At 45.0% G+C, this 20397-nt stretch overlaps 1 protein-coding gene across 1 annotated transcript in view; it reads left to right on the top strand.

Moving 5' to 3' along the window:
• LOC136573863 (deleted in malignant brain tumors 1 protein-like) overlaps positions 1 to 20397 on the top strand; it is a 78654-nt gene that overhangs the window by 25540 nt on the left and 32717 nt on the right. The window contains exons 7-10 of the mRNA XM_066574976.1: positions 1315 to 1371; positions 10733 to 11047; positions 15765 to 15821; positions 18364 to 18678. Coding sequence (XP_066431073.1) covers positions 1315 to 1371; positions 10733 to 11047; positions 15765 to 15821; positions 18364 to 18678 — 744 coding nt within the window. The remainder of the gene's footprint in view (positions 1 to 1314; positions 1372 to 10732; positions 11048 to 15764; positions 15822 to 18363; positions 18679 to 20397) is intronic.

The following is a 20397-nucleotide window of genomic DNA, read 5'->3' as shown; positions in this document are numbered from 1 at the left end:
GGCCCAGGAAAGAGCCTTGTGATACCGCACTTGAGACATTTTTTGAACTGAATGGGCAGCCATTTATGACCACTCTTTGAGTACGATCACTCAGCTAGTTGTGAATCCAACTATCAGTTACTTTTTCAATCCCATATTTGGTCATTTTTAAAATAAAGATGGTATGAGATACTTTGTCGGATGCTTTGCTGAAGTCAAGATATACTATATACACTGCATTTCCCTGATCAACCCAGTTCGTGATTCTATCATAGAAGGAATTTAAATTTGTCTGGCATGACTTGTTTGTTACAAACTTATGCTGGCTCTAGTTAACTGCATTCTAATCCAAGGACTTGCATTCATGCTCTTTAATATGTTCAAAGATCTTTCCTGCTATAGAAGTCAGGCTCACAGGCCTTTAGTTTCCTGGATCCACCTTCTTCCCTTTTTTGAAGATAGGGACAACATTTGCTATTTTCCAATTTTCTGGGATTTCTGTTCTCCAGGAATTTTCAAAGATTATGGCAAGTGGTACCTACAGTATCCTAGGATGTAATTCATCTGGACCTGCACATTTGAATTCAAGTTAGCTAAGTGTTCCCTCACCATCTCTCTGTTTATACAAACCCTGAATTACTTTATTTCCCCAATAGCACAGGGAAGATCAGCTGATGTTACATTTACTTTCTGAGAGAAAACAAATCCAAAATAGGAATTTAAAAGCCTTCACAGGATCATTTTTGACTATTTTGACTTGTCTTTTGACATACCCCCAAATCATTTTTATTGAGTTTGTCCTGTCTTGGACGTCTCTTTTCATTATTAGTTCTAGATATTCGTGCTCTGCAGTTCCTGCATAGCACGTTATATTCTTCTTTAGATATGCCTCCCTCTTTCCATGTGATAACATCTTTTTCTTCCTTTTAAGCATGTATTTCAGTTCTGTGTTCATCCATCCTGATCTCTTTAAATACTATCAAATATATTGGGCCTAGTGTAGCACAGAGTGTTAAGGCACCAGGATCTGCTATGTTGGATCCAATTCTTACCAACAGGGAGAAAATGGTTGAGAAAGTAAGTGTGGCTGGGACCTTAGGAGGCAGTGATTATGCTATCCTTGAATTTTAGATAACAAGGGGAGAAACTCAGACCTCAAGGTTGGATTTCAGAAAGACAGATTTTAATGAACTCAGAAAGAGGGTAGAAAGAATCCATGGCTGGAAGTAACCAATTGCAATTAAACACTCAGCAAGTTCAGTCTCGCTTTCTTTGCTACAATGTACTATTTCACTATCTGTAAATAGCACTGATGGATTATAAATTCTCTTTTAGCCTCTCATGTTGTTAGACCAACAACCCCCGACTATTTCATCCCCACCGACACCCAAGGTAAGACACAAGTTATCATTTTAGTTTTTAATATGTAAACAAGATCTGAGATACTGCAGATATATGGGTTACCACAAAAACCCCTATTCATATGACCTACTATGTTATGTGGAGGAAACCTCTGTGGGACCCCTCTCAGTGCTAGAACAGAGATCAGCTGTGTAAGAAGATCTCCCATTCTGGCAGTCGGCATACCTATGCATTACATAGGCAGTTATTCAGTGCAGGGAGAATGTGTGGCTGGCCATGGCTGCCCTGGGTACAAGTAGCTAATCATCCCGGTTAGGAAAGTCAGCTCCACAGTGATCAGCTGATTGCCATGCCAGATTCTTTTTAAAAGCAGGTTATCTTCAGGAGACAATCCTCTTATAGAGAGCTTTGTATCCACCTTAAAATGGTATTGTGCTTTACATGGTACTTTTTATTGGTAGCCCTGTCACATCCAAGGTCTGATTAAGCTTGTTGAATTCCCCATAATTTTCTTTACGAAAGAAACAGTAATCATATCTGCAGTAGATGAAGTAGGGTCCCTGAGCTGCCAACACCTTTCTCCAATGCCCACCCATATCACATAGTCACATATTAATGGAGGCCAGCAGGTTGCCCTCATTTAAACCAGCACTGGCTATACAGAATCACTAAAAAGAACTAAAAATTAACTTTTATTAAATCAATTTAAAATATTATGGCGTGTATACTATTATAATAACTGCTCTACATATATCTAAATATACATGCTCTCCTTTCTAATATCCAATGAGAGGGATAAATTCTTCAAACCACCAAAGCAACCTTTACTGATTAATTATACAGGATCGATATTTATCGCTTAGCATGCATATTATAATATCGCCATGCGTAAAAGTCTCCTGTATTATAAGGTTGCTTACAAAAACACAGGTGGTGACTAGAGATGAGCGAACGTGTTCGTCCGAACTTGATATCCGTGCGGATATTAGGGTGTTCGGGATGTTCGTTATTCGTAACGAACACCATGCGGTGTTCGGGTTACTTTCACTTCCTTCCCTGAGACGTTAGCGCGCTTTTCTGGCCAATTGAAAGACAGGGAAGGCATTACAACTTCCTCCTGTGTTGTTCCAGCCCTATACCACCCCCCTGCTGTGAGTGGCTGGCGAGATCAGGTGTCCGCTGAATATAAAAGTCGGCCCCTCCCGCGGCTCGCCTCAGATGCCTTGTGAGTTAGATGAGGGACAGTGCTGTTTGTACTGGAGCTGCTGTAGGGAAAGAATTTGTAGTTAGTGTAGGCTTCAAGACCGCCAAAGGTCCTTATTAGGGCCACTGATAGCTGTGTGTTGGCTGCTGTTAGCAGTGGCAATTTTTTTTTTTCTCAAAATCGCCTCTGCAGAGTGTTGCACCCGGCATTAGGGACAGAAGTGTTGCATAGGCAGGGAGAGTGTTTAACCGTGTGCAGTACTGTGCTGGCTGCTGTTAGCTGTGCTGCATATTTTTTTTCTTCTCAAAATCGCCTCTGCAGAGCATTGCACCCTCCATTGATACTGCAGGGAAAGAATTGTGTAGGCAGGGCCACAACACAGTTATTATTCATTGAATATACGCAGTGCGGCCTTTTGCTTGTAAAACAAGTGAAAAAAATTCTATTTGACCTGCCTCTGTCCGTCCTAAGGGCTGTGGACACGTGTCGGCTGCGTGTGCAACATTTAAAAATCAGACGCACCCAGCTACGGTTTACTGCTGGCTTCGCCATTTGCTTTCCTTAATTGGGAAAAAAAATACCTGCTCTGCCAGAGTTAATAACTCTGCTACCCTCAAGTTCTGTGCCACATTAGCAGGGCCACAGCACAGTTATTAAACTTCTCATGTTCATTGAATATACGCAGTGCTGCCTTTTGGTGGAAAAAAATTCTATTTGTCCTGCCTCTGTCCGTCCTAAGGGCGGTGGACACGTGTCGGCTGCGTGTGCAACGTTTAAAAATCAGACGCACCCAGCTACGTTTTACTCCTGGCTTCGCCATTTGCTTTCCTTAATTTGGAAAAAAAAACCTGCTCTGCCAGAGTTACAATAACTCTGCTACCCTCAAGTTCTGTGCCACATTAGCAGGGCCACAGCACAGTTATTAAACTTCTCATGTTCATTGAATATACGCAGTGCTGCCTTTTGGTGGAAAAAAACTGAAAATAAAACTATTTGTCCTGCCTCTGTCTGTCCTAAGGGCTGTGTGTACATGTCGGCTGCGTGTGCAACGTTTAAAAATCAGACGCACCCAGCTACGGTTTACTGCTGGCTTCGCCATTTGCTTTCCTTAGTTGGGAAAAAAATACCTGCTCTGCCAGAGTTATAATAACTCTGCTACCCTCACGTTCTGTGCCACATTCGCAGGGCCACAGCACAGTTATTAAACTTCTCATGTTCATTGAATATACGCAGTGCTGCCTTTTGGTGGAAAAAAACTGAAAAAAAATCTATTTGTCCTGCCTCTGTCCGTCCTAAGGGCTGTGTGTACGTGTCGGCTGCGTGTGCAACGTTTAAAAAATCAGACGCACCCAGCTACGGTTTACTGCTGGCTTCGCCATTTGCTTTCCTTAATTGGGAAAAAAAATACCTGCTCTGCCAGAGTTAATAACTCTGCTACCCTCAAGTTCTGTGCCACATTAGCAGGGCCACAGCACAGTTATTAAACTTCTCATGTTCATTGAATATACGCAGTGCTGCCTTTTGGTGGAAAAAAACTGAAAAAAATTCTATTTGTCCTGCCTCTGTCCGTCCTAAGGGCGGTGGACACGTGTCGGCTGCGTGTGCAACGTTTAAAAATCAGACGCACCCAGCTACGTTTTACTCCTGGCTTCGCCATTTGCTTTCCTTAATTTGGAAAAAAAAATACCTGCTCTGCCAGAGTTATAATAACTCTGCTACCCTCACGTTCTGTGACACATTAGCAGGGCCACAGCACAGTTATTAAAGTTAGATTATTCATTCACTAGAGGCAGTGGGGCCTTTCGTTTTCAAAAAAGGGAAAAAATTATATTTGGCCTGCAGTCTTGCGCCAATTTATTTCCTGCCTGTGAAATCAAATCACTGGTAATACAGCATACTGAGGGGTAGGGGTAGGCCTAGAAGACGTGGACGCGGCCGAGGACGCGGAGGGCCAAGTCAGGGTGTGGGCACAGGCCGAGCTCCTGATCCAGGTGTGTCGCAGCCGACTGCTGCGCGATTAGGAGAGAGGCACGTTTCTGGCGTCCCCACATTCATCGCCCAATTAATGGGTCCACGCGGGAGACGGTTATTAGAAAATGAGCAGTGTGAGCAGGTCCTGTCCTGGATGGCAGAAAGTGCTTCGAGCAACCTATCGTCAACACGCAGTTCTGCGCCGTCCACTGCTGCAAATCCAAATCCTCTGTCTGCTGCTCCTCCTTCCTCCCAGCCTCCTCACTCCACTACAATGACACCTGCTCAGGAGCGGGAACACTCCCAGGAACTGTTCTCGGGCCCCTGCTTAGATTGGGCAGCAGCGGTTCCTCTCCCACCAGAGGAGTTTATCGTCACTGATGCCCAACCATTCGAAAGTTCCCGGGGGCCGGGGGAAGAGGCTGGGGACTTCCGCCAACTGTCTCAACAACTTTCTGTGGGTGAGGAGGACGATGACGATCAGACACAGTTGTCTTGCAGTGAGGTAGTAGTAAGGGCAGTAAGTCCGAGGGAGCAGCGCACAGAGGATTCGGAGGAAGAGCAGCAGGACGATGAGGTGACTGACCCCACCTGGTGTGCAACGCCTACACAGGACAGGTCTTCAGAGGGGGAGGCACGGGCAGCAGCAGGGCAGGTTGCAAGAGGCAGTGCGGTGGCCAGGGGTAGAGGCAGGGCCAGACCGAATAATCCACCAACTATTTCCCAAAGCGCCCCCTCGCGCCATGCCAGCCTGCAGAGGCCGAGGTGCTCTAAGGTCTGGCAGTTTTTCACAGAGACGCCTGACGACCGACGAACAGTGGTGTGCAACCTTTGTCGCGCAAAGCTCAGCCGGGGAGCCAACACCAACAGCCTCACCACCACCACCATGCGCAGACATATGATGGCCAAGCACCCCACAAGGTGGGACGAAGGCCGTTCAGCGCCTCCGGTTTGCACCCCTGCCTCTCCCCCTGTGCCCCAACCTGCCACTGAGATGCAACCCCCCTCTCAGGACACAGGCACTACCGCCTCATGGCCTGCACCCACACCCTCATCTCCGCTGTCCTCGGCCCCATCCAGCAGTGTAGTTCAGCGCACCGTCCAGCCGTCGCTTGCGCAACTGTTGGAGCGCAAGCGCAAGTACGCCGCCACGCACCCGCACGCTCAAACGTTAACCGTCCGCATAGCAAAATTCATCAGCCTTGAGATGCTGCCGTATAGGGTTGTGGAAACTGAGTCCTTCAAAAGTATCATGGAGGCGGCGGCCCCGCGCTACTCAGTTCCCAGTCGCCACTACTTTTCCCGATGTGCCGTCCCAGCCCTGCACGACCACGTCTCCCGCAACATTGTACGCGCCCTCACCAACGCGGTTACTGCCACGGTCCACTTAACAACGGACACGTGGACAAGCACAGGCGGGCAGGGCCACTACATCTCCCTGACGGCACATTGGGTGAATTTAGTGGAGGCTGGGACAGAGTCAGAGCCTGGGACCGCTCACGTCCTACCCACCCCCAGAATTGCGGGCCCCAGCTCGGTGGTGGTATCTGCGGAGGTGTATGCTTCCTCCACTAAAGCACCCTCCTCCTCCTCCTCCTCCTCTTCTGTCTCGCAATCAAGATGTGTTAGCAGCAGCATGTCGCCAGCAGTCGGTGTCGCGCGGTGTGGCAGCACAGCAGTGGGCAAGCGTCAGCAGGCCGTGCTGAAACTACTCAGCTTAGGCGATAAGAGGCACACGGCCCACGAACTGCTGCAGGGTCTGACACAGCAGACCGACCGCTGGCTTGCGCCGCTGAGCCTCCAACCGGGCATGGTCGTGTGTGACAACGGCCGTAACCTGGTGGCGGCTCTGCAGCTCGGCAGCCTCACGCACGTGCCATGCCTGGCCCACATCTTTAATTTGGTGGTTCAGCCCTTTTTGAAAAGCTACCCACGCTTGTCAGACCTGCTCGTAAAGGCGCGCCGGCTCTGCGCACATTTCCGCAAGTCCCACACGGACGCTGCCACCCTGCGCACCCTGCAACATCACTTTAAGCTGCCAGTGCACCGACTGCTGTGCGACGTGCCCACACGGTGGAACTCTACGCTCCACATGTTGGCCAGGCTCTATGAACAGCGTAGAGCTATAGTGGGATACCAACTCCAACATGGGCGGCGCAGTGGGAGTCAGCCTCCTCAATTCCTTTCAGAAGAGTGGGCCTGGTTGGCAGACATCTGCCATGTCCTTGGTAATTTTGAGGAGTCTACCCAGGTGGTTAGCGGCGATGCTACAATCATTAGCGTCACCATTCCTCTGCTATGCATCTTGAGAAATTCCCTGCAAAGCATAAAGGCAGCTGCTTTGCGCTCGGAAACGGGGGCGGGGGAAGACAGTATGCCGCTGGATAGTCAGAGCACCCTCCTGTCTATTTCTCAGCGCGTACAGGAGGAGGAGGAGGAGCATGAGGAGGATGAGGAGGAGAGGGAAGAGACAGCTTGGCCCGCTGCTGACGGTACACCGGCTGATTGCCTGTCATCCTTTCAGCGTGTATGGCCTGAGGAGGAGGAGGAGGATCCTGAAAGTGATCTTCCTAGTGAAGACAGCCATGTGTTGCGTACAGGTACCCTGGCACACATGGCTGACTTCATGTTAGGATGCCTTTCTCGTGACCCTCGCGTTGCACGCATTCTGGCCACAACGGATTACTGGGTGTACACACTGCTCGACCCACGCTATAAGGAGAACCTGCCCACTCTCATTCCCGAAGAGGAAAGGGGTTCGAGAGTGTTGCTATACCACAGGACCCTTGCGGACAAGCTGATGGTAAAATTCCCAGCCGACAGCGCTAGTGGCAGAAGGCGCTGTACCGAGGGCAAGGTAGCAGGGGAGGTGCGGAGATCGAGCAGCATGTACATCCCAGGCAGTGCAACAGTCTTTAAGGGCCTGGACAGCTTTATGGCTCCCCACCAAGACTGTGTCACCGCTCCCCAGTCAAGGCTGAGTCGGCGGGAGCACTGTAAAAGGATGGTGAGGGAGTACGTAGCCGATCGCACGACCGTCCTCCGTGACGCCTCTGCCACCTACAACTACTGGGTGTCGAAGCTGGACACGTGGCCTGAACTAGCGCTGTATGCCCTGGAGGTGCTTGCTTGTCCTGCGGCTAGCGTCTTGTCGGAAAGGGTGTTTAGTGCGGCTGGGGGAATCATCACAGATAAGCGTACCCGCCTGTCAACCGACAGTGCCGACAGGCTAACACTCATCAAGATGAACAAAGCCTGGATTTCCCCAGACTTCTCTTCTCCACCAGCGGACAGCAGCGATACGTAAGCAATACGTAGGCTGCACCCGCGGATGGAAGCTACGTTCTCTCTCACCATCCAAAACGGGGACATTTCTGCTTCATCAATCTGTGTCTAATATTCCTCCTCCTCCTCCTGCTCCTCCTCCTGAAACCTCACGTAATCACGCTGAACGGGCAATTTTTCTTAGGGCCACAAGGCTCACTCATCTAATTTTTCTAAACAATTTTTATATGTTTCAATGCTCTTAAAAGCGTTGAAACTTTAACTTGAACCAATTTTTCGTTAAACTGGGCTGCCTCCAGGCCTAGTTACCACTTAAGCCACATTAACCAAAGCGATTAATGGGCCTGTCTTGAGTGCTACTATTGCTGAGATGGAACGAAGACTGCGCTCCCGCTATACTGCTGCTTCGGAATTGTTACTGGGGCCTGTCTTGAGTGCTACTATTGCTGACATTGAACGAAGACTGCACTCCCGCTATACTGCTGCTTCGGAATTGTTACTGGGGCCTGTCTTGAGTGCTACTATTGCTGACATGGAACGAAGACTGCGCTCCTCCTATAATGCTGCTAGTGATATGTTAGTGGGGCCTGTCCTAATGCTACGGCTGAAATGTTACGAATTCTGGGCTCTGCCTATACCGCTGCTAATGGTATGTCTCTGGGGTGTGGAAACAGAGGCTTCCCAAAGACATGATGGCGGCGAGGCCATTTCCCACCAACGTGGTTACTGTTAAGGTGCATATAACCACGGACACGTGGAGAGGACACGTAGTGCCTCAAAAACATCCCCCTCCTCCTCCAACAGGGAAAACATTCTTGGCAAATGCCTTTGCATTGGTTCGTCTGGTGGCAGTCCAAGAATTTCACCTTTACCGACACTACAAGAGAGCCCCCCCACCATCCCCCCGCCACGGCCCACTTAATCATGGCCACATTCCGAAAACCAACAAAATAAAACCGCGCTACTAGGTCCGCAGTCACCACCACATTACCACCAACGCGGTTACTGTTAAGGTACATATTACCAGTCTGACTGGGGCATGCAGACACCTTGACAGAATGAATAGTGTGTGGCACATAGGTTCCCCATTGCTATGCCCACGTGTGCAGCTCCTGATGGCGGTGGCACAGGATTCTATTTCTCATTGCTTCTGTACAGCATTGTGGGCTATCGCCCCGCCCCTTTTAAAGAGGGTCGCTGCCTAGCCGTGCCAACCCTCTGCAGTGTGTGCCTGCGGTTCCTCCTCATGGCAGACGCACTTCTAAATAGACATGAGCGTGGTGTGGCATGAGGGCAGCTGAAGGCTGCGCAGGGACACTTTGGTGTGCGCTGTGGGGGGGAGGGGGGGGGGGCGGTTGGGCAGCATGTAACCCAGGAGAAGTGGCAGCGGAGTGTCATCCAGGCAGTGATTGTGCTTTGTTGTAGCTAGTGTGGTGCTTAGCAAAGGTATGCCATGCTAATGAGGGCTTTTCAGAAGTAAAAGTTTTTGGGAGGGGGGGGCCCCACTCTTGCCGCTATTGTGGCTTAATAGTGGGACCTGTGAACTTGAGATGCAGCCCAACACGTAGCCCCTCGCCTGCCCTATCCGTTGCTGTGTCGTTCCCATCACTTTGTTGAATTGCCCAGATTTTCACACATGAAAACCTTAGCGAGCATCGGCGAAATACAAAAATGCTCTGGTCGCCCATTGACTTCAATGGGGTTCGTTATTCGAAACGAACCCTCGAACATCGCGGGAAGTTCGTTTCGAATAACGAACACCCGAACATTTTGGTGTTCGCTCATCTCTAGTGGTGACACAAAATAACTCTTCTTACGCAAGCGCAGGGAGTGACGTGACTATTTTCCTACAGGGACACATTGTTAATATATCACTCACTCTGTATATTTCAATAATTTAATGTTGGATATAGGCATCACTACCCATCCATCTAGCTGATGTCAGAGTGTAAGGACTAGTTGTTCCAAGAATTGCTGCAAAAGTAGTCAGCAAAAAAACACAAATCTGCCCATTTATATATTTTATTCAGGATAAGAAAACCCCTGTCTGTAAATAATAATTAGATGCCTTTTCTCATCCCAGGATACACTAAATGGGTATCATTGATGAGGAAGCAGGAATAGGGCTTAGATATAAGCCTTGGCTATACTGTATATTATTAGGTACTAGAGATGAGTGAGCGTACTCGCTAAGGCAAACTACTCGAGCGAGTAGTGCCTTATGCGAGTATCTGCCTGCCCGTCTCAAAAGATTCGGGTGCTGGCGGGGGAGAGCGGTGAGTTGCGGGAGTGAGCAGGGGGGAGTGGGGGGGGGAAGTGGGGGGGAGTGGGGGGGGGGGCGGCTCCCCGCCGGCACCCGAATCTTTTGAGACGGGCAGGCAGATACTCGCATAAGGCACTACTCGCTCAAGTAGTTTGTCTTAGCGAGTACGCTCGCTCATCTCAAGTACCTAATAATATACAGTATAGCCAAGGCTTACATCTAAGCCCTATTCCTGCTTCCTCATCAATGATACCCATTTTGTGTATGCTGGGATGATACACAAAATGGGTATCATTGGTGGGGAAGCAGGAATAGGGCTTAGATGTATATCTGCTTTTATATCTTATGTGTATATCTGCTTTTCATCACTTTAGAAATTACAAAAGCCAAAAGTGACAACCAATATGACTGCACTTCCAGTTGTGCAAAAAATGGCTAATGTGGCAAAAATAAAAATATCCATTATTAGCCATTTTTCTTGTTTGTGTGGAAACTCTCTGTCATTGGAAGTGTGACGCTCTGGTCATTTGTAAATTAATAGTGAATTATTTCTCACAACAACCTGCACATGTATTGGCCAAATATAGGGAATGGAGGATGGATAACTGAATTTTTTTCTAATGCAATATAAAAAATAAATTTCTCATGAAGCTCTTTCCTTTTTTTAGCTTTTTATTCCATGCGACTTGTTGGTGGCTACGATAGATGTGCTGGACGGGTAGAGATCTATTACAACTACGCATGGGGAACAGTGTGCGATGATAACTGGAACATCAATAATGCACATGTTGTATGCAGACAGATGAACTGTGGATATGCAACCTCCGCCTTAAGTCAAGCATATTTTGGACAAGGTTCTGGCAGTATTGTGCTTGATAACGTTCATTGTTCAGGAGGTGAACAATACTTGTGGCAGTGCAGACACAATGGATGGGGCAGCCACAATTGTGGTCACAGTGAGGATGCTGGAGTCATCTGTTCAGGTATGATTTCAATAATGTCAAGAAATTGAAAACTGAAAGTCAGTCTCCAATCAAAAGATAACAACTATACCTAGGGTGATGGCTGATCCCGACCTAACAAGTCCTATATGCAATGGAACATTTACTTTGCTTAAAGCAGGCGGAAATTCTATTGGAAATTGCACAAAATATATAGTGCATATATTACACCTATATAAATGCAGCCTTATGGTATGTTCACACATGGCTGATATTTTGCAGAAGTTTCTTCAACTAAAACTCGATTCCAAACCTCTGGATGGATTTATTTTAGCAGCATGTATGTACATACGGTAGATTGTTACTAATTCCATTCAGATATACTGAACTGTCACAGAATTTTCTGCAACAAAACTGCCACATGTGAACAAACAGGGTAAACACTGAAGTTTTAGAGAGCACCTACATCAGAGTCATCAAACCCCCCTCCTATCCAACCTCAGATAGGCTCACTTTGCCAAGTTTCTACATGCATTACATCACATATTTTAAGTAACTTAGGGATTAGTGACAGTATTCTTGTAATATCTTTTGGGGTCTGGACAGTGGCATACATAGAAGATATTGGGCCCCATAGCAAAAACGTAAATGCCTCCCCCCCATTATCATGCCATCCAGGACAAAAAGGCCTGGTGATTGTTTCTCATTCTATATGCCCTATAAAATGTCTCTTAGGCCAAAACTTCACCTTCTTGTTTGCTAACAATGCAGTTCCTCTTTGGAGGAAGGTCCTGCATGTGTTAAAAGTTGTTGTTATTAGTCGTTCACGACCCTCGGTGACCCTAAAGTCAAGCACTCCCCATATTTTTTGATTTTGCAAAGTAAGAGTCAAGGGGGATAATTTCCTCACATGATCTAGACTCTAGGCTTTTCTTAATGCATCACAGAAATGTGTTTGCTTTTTTGCTGCTGCATCACACTGTTGACTCATTATCAGTCTGATCTAATAGCATACGCAAGTCTTCTTCATGTGTGCTGTTACTTTTTCATTTTTCTTGCCCAGATGTAGGACTTTGTATTTCTCCCTGCTTACTATCATTCTGTTATTCGTGGCCCACTGTTCCCGCTTGTCTAGATCTTTTTAAATCCTCTCTTCTCTAGTGTTAGCTATCCCTCCTAGCTTTGTGTAGTCTTAAAATTTGATCAGCTTCCCCTCAATTCCCTCCTTCAGATCATTTATAAAAATGTTGAACAACACTGGGCCTAGGACAGAGCCTTGGCGTACCCCACTTGAGGCATTCTTCCACTTGGATGTGCAGCCATTTATAACCACTGTTTCAGTACGATCACTCAGCCAGCTGTGAATCCACCTATCAGTTACCTTGTCAATCCCATATTTGCACATTTTTTCAATAAAGGTAGTATGGGATACTTTGTCAAAGATATACTATATCCACCGCATTTGACTGATCAACCCAGTTCGTGATTATATCATAGAAGGAAATTAAATTTGTCTGGCATGACTTGTTTGTTACAAACCCCTGCTGGCTCTGGTTAATTACTCCATTCTCATCCAAGTACTTGCATACATGCTGTTTAATAATTTGTTCAAAGATCTTTCCCGGTATAGAAGTCAGGCTCACAGGCCTGTAGTTTCCTTGATCCACCTTCTTCCCTTTTTTGAAGATAGGGACAACATTTGCCCTTTTCCAATCTTCTGGGACTTCTTCCATTCTCCATGAATTTTCAAAGATTACGGCGAGTGGTTCCACAATTACCTCCACTGCTTCCTTTAGTATCATAGGATGTAATTCATCTGGACCTTGAGACTTGAATTCATTTAAGTTAGCTAAGTGTTCCCTCACCATCTCTCTGTCTTTAGATAGCCTAAATTACTTTATTTCCCCAATAGCATAGGCGATATCAGCTGATGTTACATTTATTTTCTGAGAGAAAACAAATCCAAAATAGGAATTTAAAAATACAACATTCTCAGGATCATTTTTGACTATTTTGACTTTTCTTTTGACATACCCCCAAATCATTTTTATTCAGTTTGGCCTATCTTGCACATCTCAATTCATTATTAAGTCTAGCTGTTCTTGCTCTGCAGTTTCTGCAGAGCATGTTATAATCTTCTTTAGATATGCCTCCCTCTTTCCATGTAATAACATTTTTTTTCTTCCCTTTTAGCATGTATTTAAATTCTGTGTTTATTCATCCTGTTATCTTTAAATGCTTCCAATTTATCCTTTTTCTAGGGATTGTTAAAGATTGTGCTTTCAGAATCACATTTTGCAATATTTCCCAACCTTCTTGGACATTTCTGTCCTTAAGCACATCCAGTCATTGGATCCTTCCTACCCTCTTTCTGAGTTCATTAAAATCTGTCTTTCTGAAACCCAACCTTGGGGTCTGAGTCTTCTCAGGTCTTCCTCCCCTTGTTATCCAAAATTCAAGGGTAGCATGATCACTGCTTCCTAAGGTCCCAGCCCCCCTTACTTCCTCAACCATTTCCTCCCTGTTGGTAAAAATTAGGTCCAGCATAGCAGATCCCCTTGTTTTCTATTGTACTTTTTGGAAGTTGTCAGCAAGAGCGGATAAGAATTTGTTGGACCCATTCCTTTTGCATGAGAGAGATTCCTAACAAATGTCTGGATAGTTAAAATCTCCTATAATCACTATGTTATGCTTTTTTGAGAACTTGGCCATCTGATGTAGAAAGAGTTCATCCATTTCTTCTGCTTGTCCAGGCAGCCTATAGAAAATGCCTACAATAGTGTCCTTTCTGTTGTTCTCTCATTGTATTCTTACCCAATCAGAACTACCATTACCAGAAACTTGAATCTTTGTGGAGATATACACCTTCCTAACATACAATGCAATACCTCCTTGCCTGTTAGGTCTGTTTCTAATAAATAAGTTGTATCTTTCAAGTCTTGTATTCCAATCATGTGTATCATTCCACCAAGTTTCGGCCTATGACATCATATTTCTCTTCCTGTATTAGGAGCGCCCATTCTCTTTGTTTGTTTCCCATGCTCTGGGGATTAAAAACATTTTACTGTAATCAGTTTATCTTTTTCCTCTACTTTGCTTCAGAATTTTTTGTCTTTGTTCTTTCTTTCCACTTCTAATAGCAAAGTTTTCATTTGTACTCATTAGCTGTATATATTTTTTCCCTTCCCATATTGTTCTAGTTTAAAGCTCTCCTAATGAGTATAGCAAGGTGCTCACCAAATATATGCATTCCTTTTTTTGTAAGGTGCAACCCATCTGTAGCAAGGCGTCCATAATATAGGTAATTCATAGCCTAGAAATCTAAATCCTTGCTGATCGTGCCATCGACATACCAAGTTGTTCACCTCTAGAATCTTGGTCTATCTCCTTATTCCATTACCAGCCACTATAAGGATGGATGAGAAGACTACTTGTGCTTCCAGTTTCTTCAATTTCCTGTCTAGGTCTTCAAAGTCTCTACAGATAGTTACAAGATTATTTTTGTAGTGATATGTATTAGTATGAATGAGTAGTAGTCAGAACAAAAGAGTCTGGATGGCCTATCACATACATCATTGATTTGTGCACCTGGAAGACAGAACACCTCTTTTGAGGTTATGCCTCTGTTCCTTTCAATTGGGAAACCCCACAACCAGCACTCTTTTTTTTTCTTTATAACAATTGTTTTTCTCTATCCTAGAAATTTAGAGTGCTTACTAGACTGTTCTTTGTGGGCAAAGTTATATCTTGATATACCTCTTGATGGTTCTTCTACATCAGAGCCTAGTACTGATCCCTGGTACCAGTATGGGTGCTGACTGCATCCTCCAATCATAGGCTGCAGCAATCAGGTGCTTTGCATTTCAAAACAAAGACCAGGAGGACCACAGGGCTGCAGCACTAGATCCCCATCTGAGGATGGGAAAGTAATGCTACTTTTCTTGTTTTCACAGTTTTTATGAAATAAATGTATTTTATGACTACAGCCCAAAACATCACATTTTTACAATGACGTCCCTTCCTTAAACACCATCTGAATCACAACCAGCATGGAATTCCTGTCCATAACATGGCCGCTGAGGGAGGGGAATGTGCCTTGACTCATCCATCAGGGGCCTCCAATAACTTAGCCCAACACATTAGAAAATAATGCATTTGCAATGTGGTGCGTAACCTTGTTCAATGGAGACCGCTGATGAACGGGTCAGGTTACATGTCGTGCCTATATTATGGACAGGGGCTGCATTCTGGCAGCGAGTCAGATGGCACTGTTAAAATGTGAAGTTTTGGGCTGTGCTGGTAAAATGCTTTTACTTTGCCTATAAGTATAATGTTGTTCCTGCAACTCTGTGAAAGTTAGAAGAAGGCAAACAGCCTTTTTAAATGAACCTTCTGACTGCATGCAGTTACTAGAGGGAGCTTACTGTATACAGCTCACCTTCAGCTCAATAATATATCGGCATGCAGTGTAGAACTGCTTATTTGAACACAAAGCTTTCGTCTGAACTGCTCAGAAGTGGCTATAAGGGTACTAGGACCCCCACATACTCACACATGCACATGATGCCACCACTGTGGAATAAGCATGTATCCTTGTATGCATATTAGTAGCGGTTCTGTGGTTTTAACTAACTCAACATTTTGTGGGCGGTGGAACCAATTGCAATTAAACACTCGTTAAGTTCAGTCTCACTGTCTGCTACAATGTAATATTTCATTATCTGTAAATTGCACTGATGGATTATAAACTCTCTTTTAGCCTCTTATGAACCAGTTAGACCTACAACCCCCAACTACTTCGTCCCCACCACCGAAGGTAAGACACAAGTTATCATTGTAGTTTTTAATATGTAAACAAGATCTGAGATACTGCAGATATATGGGTGACTGACCACCTCAACCCTTGTTCATATGACCTACTTAGTTATATGGAGGAAACTACTGTGGGACCCCTCTCATAGTTTTTATGCCTGTGGGTGAGTTCGCACATTAGGTAAAGTCCCTTAGTGCAAGCACCAAGTGATGACTGACACACGCGTGATGTTTTCTCGGCAGACTGTTTTTGCGGGGTGGTTTGCCATCGCCTTCTCCAGTCATCTTTTACCCCCAGCAAGCTGGGTGCTCATTTTACAGACCTCGGAAGGATGGAAGGCTGAGTCAACCTTGAGGCCTTAGTCAGACAGGCGTTTTTTCGTGCGATTTGCGGATCGCATGACGGATGCGCATCCGCAAATCGCGTGACCGGTGCGCGCAAGTCGCCCGCAAATCGCCCGAAAATCTGCTCCTAGCCGCGTTTCAGTAGAAACGGGCCGGAGCTGTCCAGCGCATTGCATTCAATGGAGACGGCAATAGAGCCGCCTCCATTTAAAGCAATGCGCTGCGGGCGAGCCCGGGATGAATTGTCGGTAAGGGCTTAAATATATAAGCCCTTCCCTGCAATGCATCCTAAAATGTGTTAAAATAAAAAAAAATTGTATGCTCACCTTCTCCTGGCAGCCGGAGCTCCGTGCGGCCGTCCTGCAGTGGGTGTGAAGGGGGTGTGAGTCAGACCTGCCCCCTGATTGGCTCAGCGCTGAGCCAATCAGAGGCATGCCTCACTCACACCCATTCATGAATTCATGAATGGATGTGAGTCAGACCTGCCCCTGATTGGCTCAGCGCTGAGAGGCAGCAGTCACTCACCCATTCATGAATTCATGAATGGGTGTGTGAGTGAAACCTGCCTCTGATTGGTCAGGGCTGTGACCAATCAGAGGCAGACCATTCAGCAGGTGGGGATTTTAAAGCCCCGCCGGCTGAATAGTGCCGAGAAGCAGTTCAGGAGAACTGACAGCGGCCGCAGCTGGACTCCGGCTGCAGCGGAAAGGTGAGTATACAATTTTTTTTTATTTTAACACATTTTAGGATGAATTGCAGGGAAGGGCTTATATATTTAACCCCTTCCCGACAATTCACCCCGCGCACGCCGGCAGCCCATTGCTTTCAATGGAGCGGCTGTATTGCCGCTCCATTGAATTCAATGGGCAAACATCGTTCTTCTCTGCCACAGCTGTTACAGCTGTGGCAGAGAAGAATGATTTGTCTTCTATATGTTCTCAATGGGGTCGGCGCTGCTGCCGCCGGCCCCATTGAGCGCATATACAGAAGAGAACAGGAATCGCAGATAGGTGCGATCTGCGATTTTTTGTTCTATAATTTATCGGACGAGCGCATAAAAAGCGCTCATGTGTCCGATACCATTGCAAAGTAATGGTTTTATAAAATCGCCGGACGCATACGCATGCGCAAATCGCGGCTAAAAACGCCCGTCTGACTAAGGCCTGAGACAACTACCTGAACCACGCGGTGATTAAACCCACAACCTTCAGGTCGTGAGCGAGAGCTATTCACACATTAAAATAAAATGGAAAAAATCTAATCAAATTTAAGGGTTTTGTAAGTAAAATGCACAGAATAGGCTGATAATACTTATTGCAAAAATGCTTAAAATCGCATATTCTGTGCATTACAAAAAGTGTAGTTACTGTTTAAGTAAATATTAAGTTACTGTAGTATATTTTGCAAAACATAACACATTTTTACATGATCATTGTTATATCGTCTCCTAGTGGTCTCTTGATTCCTTCTCCAAATTTCCACCTAGTAATAAATCTGTATTGAGCCGCACAGTCCACATTTATTAAAGAGCACAGCGCTGAAGGAATTTTTGTTTTTTCACATGCCACTGATATAAAAATGAATAGAAAGATAATGTTTCCATATTAAGGTGGTATTCTCATCTTGCAAAGTGATGGCAAATAACTAGTATATTCCATCACTTTGTGATTAGTGGGGCCGCAATATGGGTGTAGTGCTACTTTTGCTTTGCTGCTTGCTCTGCACTGCCACCCACTATGAGGAGGACTGGAGAGATGCCCCACTCAAGTAGGGGGAAGTCGGCTGAACAGGTAAACCTTACAAGGGGACGAGGTGCTAAAGCAACACTGCAGCTCCTTCATTCTCGGGATGCATAGGGGTCCCAGGGGATGAAACCCCCACTGATCATAAAGTGGTGCCGTATCCTAGCATTTCATCACTTTACAAAATAGGAAGCCAAAAGTAACAACCGATATGACGGCACTTCCAGTTTTGTAAAAAATGGCTAATGTGGCAAAAATATAAATAATTTTACATAGTCATTTTTCTGGTTTGTGTGGAAACTTTCTATCATTGGAAGAGTAACGTTGGTCATTGTGGATTGTCACAACAACCTGCATATGTATTTGGGCAAATATAGGGAATGGAGGATGGATAACTGGAATTCTTTTTTTTATTGAAATATAAAATAAGTCTCTCATGAAGCTCTTTCCTTTTTTCAGTCTCTTATCCCATGCGGCTTGTTGGTGGCTACGATAGATGTGCTGGACGGGTAGAGATCTATTACAACTACGCATGGGGAACGGTGTGCGATGATAACTGGAACATCAATAATGCACATATTGTATGCAGACAGATGAACTGTGGATATGGAACCTCCGCCTTAAGTAATGCATATTTTGGACAAGGTTCTGGCAGTATTCTGCTTGATGACGTGCATTGTTATGGAGGTGAACAATACTTGTGGCAGTGCAGTCACAGAGGATGGGGCAGCCACAATTGTGGTCACAGTGAGGATGCTGGAGTCATCTGTTCAGGTAGGATTTCAGATGTCAAAAACTTGAAAACTTAGTCTCTAACCAAAAGATGACAAGTCTAGTAGTAATGTAGAAGCAAGGAATTACCAGCAGCACAAATGAGACCTACAAGCTTGACAAAGTCCTCTTTGGTCGAAACATAGCTTTCTATAAACTGAGTTTAGCTGAGAATAAACTGAATTTCTACTTTTTGCACTGATTGATGCTGCCATATTGCCTTTTTTTAAGCCTAGTAGTAATATCGCACGAGAATCCCACAAATCAAAACAAATCCATTGAAATCAAAGGTTTCGTTTTGTCACTGCAAAATCATGGCCATCTGAAGAAGCCCTCAGGGTATGTTCACACACGGCAGATATTTTCCAAAAATGTCTTCAACTGAAAATCTGATCCAAACTCCGAATGGGGTTGTTTCCGCAGCATGAACGGGGATTGTTACAAACCCATGTCAGATGTATGGAAGTGTCATGGCAAACAGGGCAAATATACTCTAGCTACTTAAAGGGCTTAAACAGAGGAACGTGATTTCATCAGGTTTTGCGGGTGTGAAAATCACAGTCACAAAACGTGATGAAATAAAACCATTAATTTCAGTAGTATTGTTTTCACTAATGTGATTCTCACCTGATAATACTATCGTACAAGAAAAGATAGCACTTACCCTATCTTTCTCGAATGCATGTTTTATACATACGAAAAAAATCCTGCTCTATCTTTTGGCTTTTTTTTAACTGCGTGCACTAGTGTGAAATTGAATTGGTTAAAAAAAAGAATTTTGACTTGTTGATGCACAAATACACTCCGTAGCAGCAAAATATTTGCGCATGAGCGTGTCTATTTAAGCCCTAAGGGAGAATTTTCAATTTTTTATATATAGTACATTACACTTGCTGCTCTTGGATTCTTATGGGTTAATTTCTAATATTCCTGGATATAAAGTTTATTATTATTAATAGGATTTCAGTGGTTTAGTTTTCACTGCTGGGATTTCTTGTCTGTTAATCTTACAGCCGAGAAAATATAGGACATGCGCTATGTCCCCCGCAGGTCATGAATACATTGTGTGGGGAAGATTGGGCAGCACTTGTCTTCCCACAGATTTTTTTCAAACTCATGCTCGCTAGTGGAGTGTTTAAAATGCAAGTGAAGAGGAAGAAATTTCCCTCGAAGGTGCAACTTCGCCCTGTACCAGCAAGCATAGTTGCGCCTATGGCAGTGTGCTTTTGCCCTAAATCAAAAATAAATAAGTATGCAATGAAAAATTCTTTCTTTTCACACAAAACTCTTTTTTTCTGAACTCGTCAGAGGAGTCAATCTGGGTAGTAGGATTATCCCCCTCCATTTACACATACACATACATAATTTCACTATGGCGGAATAAGCATTTCCCTATATGGAGAATTCAAAGGAAGAATTGCTAGACTAGGCAGGGACAGTATTTCAAACACTGCCAACCTTGTGTGGTTTTGCCATTCAACGGCATTGATAGTATACCGAGAATGATGTGATCGCAGGAAACATCCAGTAAAAGGGGATCCTGTGAAAATAAACAAATTGTCAATAAAAGGGGTCAGTGGAAGATGTCAAGAATTCTTCTGACAAATCATAGGTACATAGTCAAGCGAGTTGCAGCTGAATATAACACTGGCGATCCGAGTAATGTTTCTAAATGCAGCCATTACTGTAAAAGAAATAGTAAAACAAGTGGGCTAGAAGTGC

The sequence above is a fragment of the Eleutherodactylus coqui genome, chromosome 1 (assembly GCF_035609145.1).
Source record: "Eleutherodactylus coqui strain aEleCoq1 chromosome 1, aEleCoq1.hap1, whole genome shotgun sequence".
NCBI lineage: Eukaryota > Metazoa > Chordata > Amphibia > Anura > Eleutherodactylidae > Eleutherodactylus > Eleutherodactylus coqui.
The sequence above is the reverse complement of the archived record's forward strand: the minus strand, read 5'-3'. Positions and strand labels throughout refer to the sequence as shown.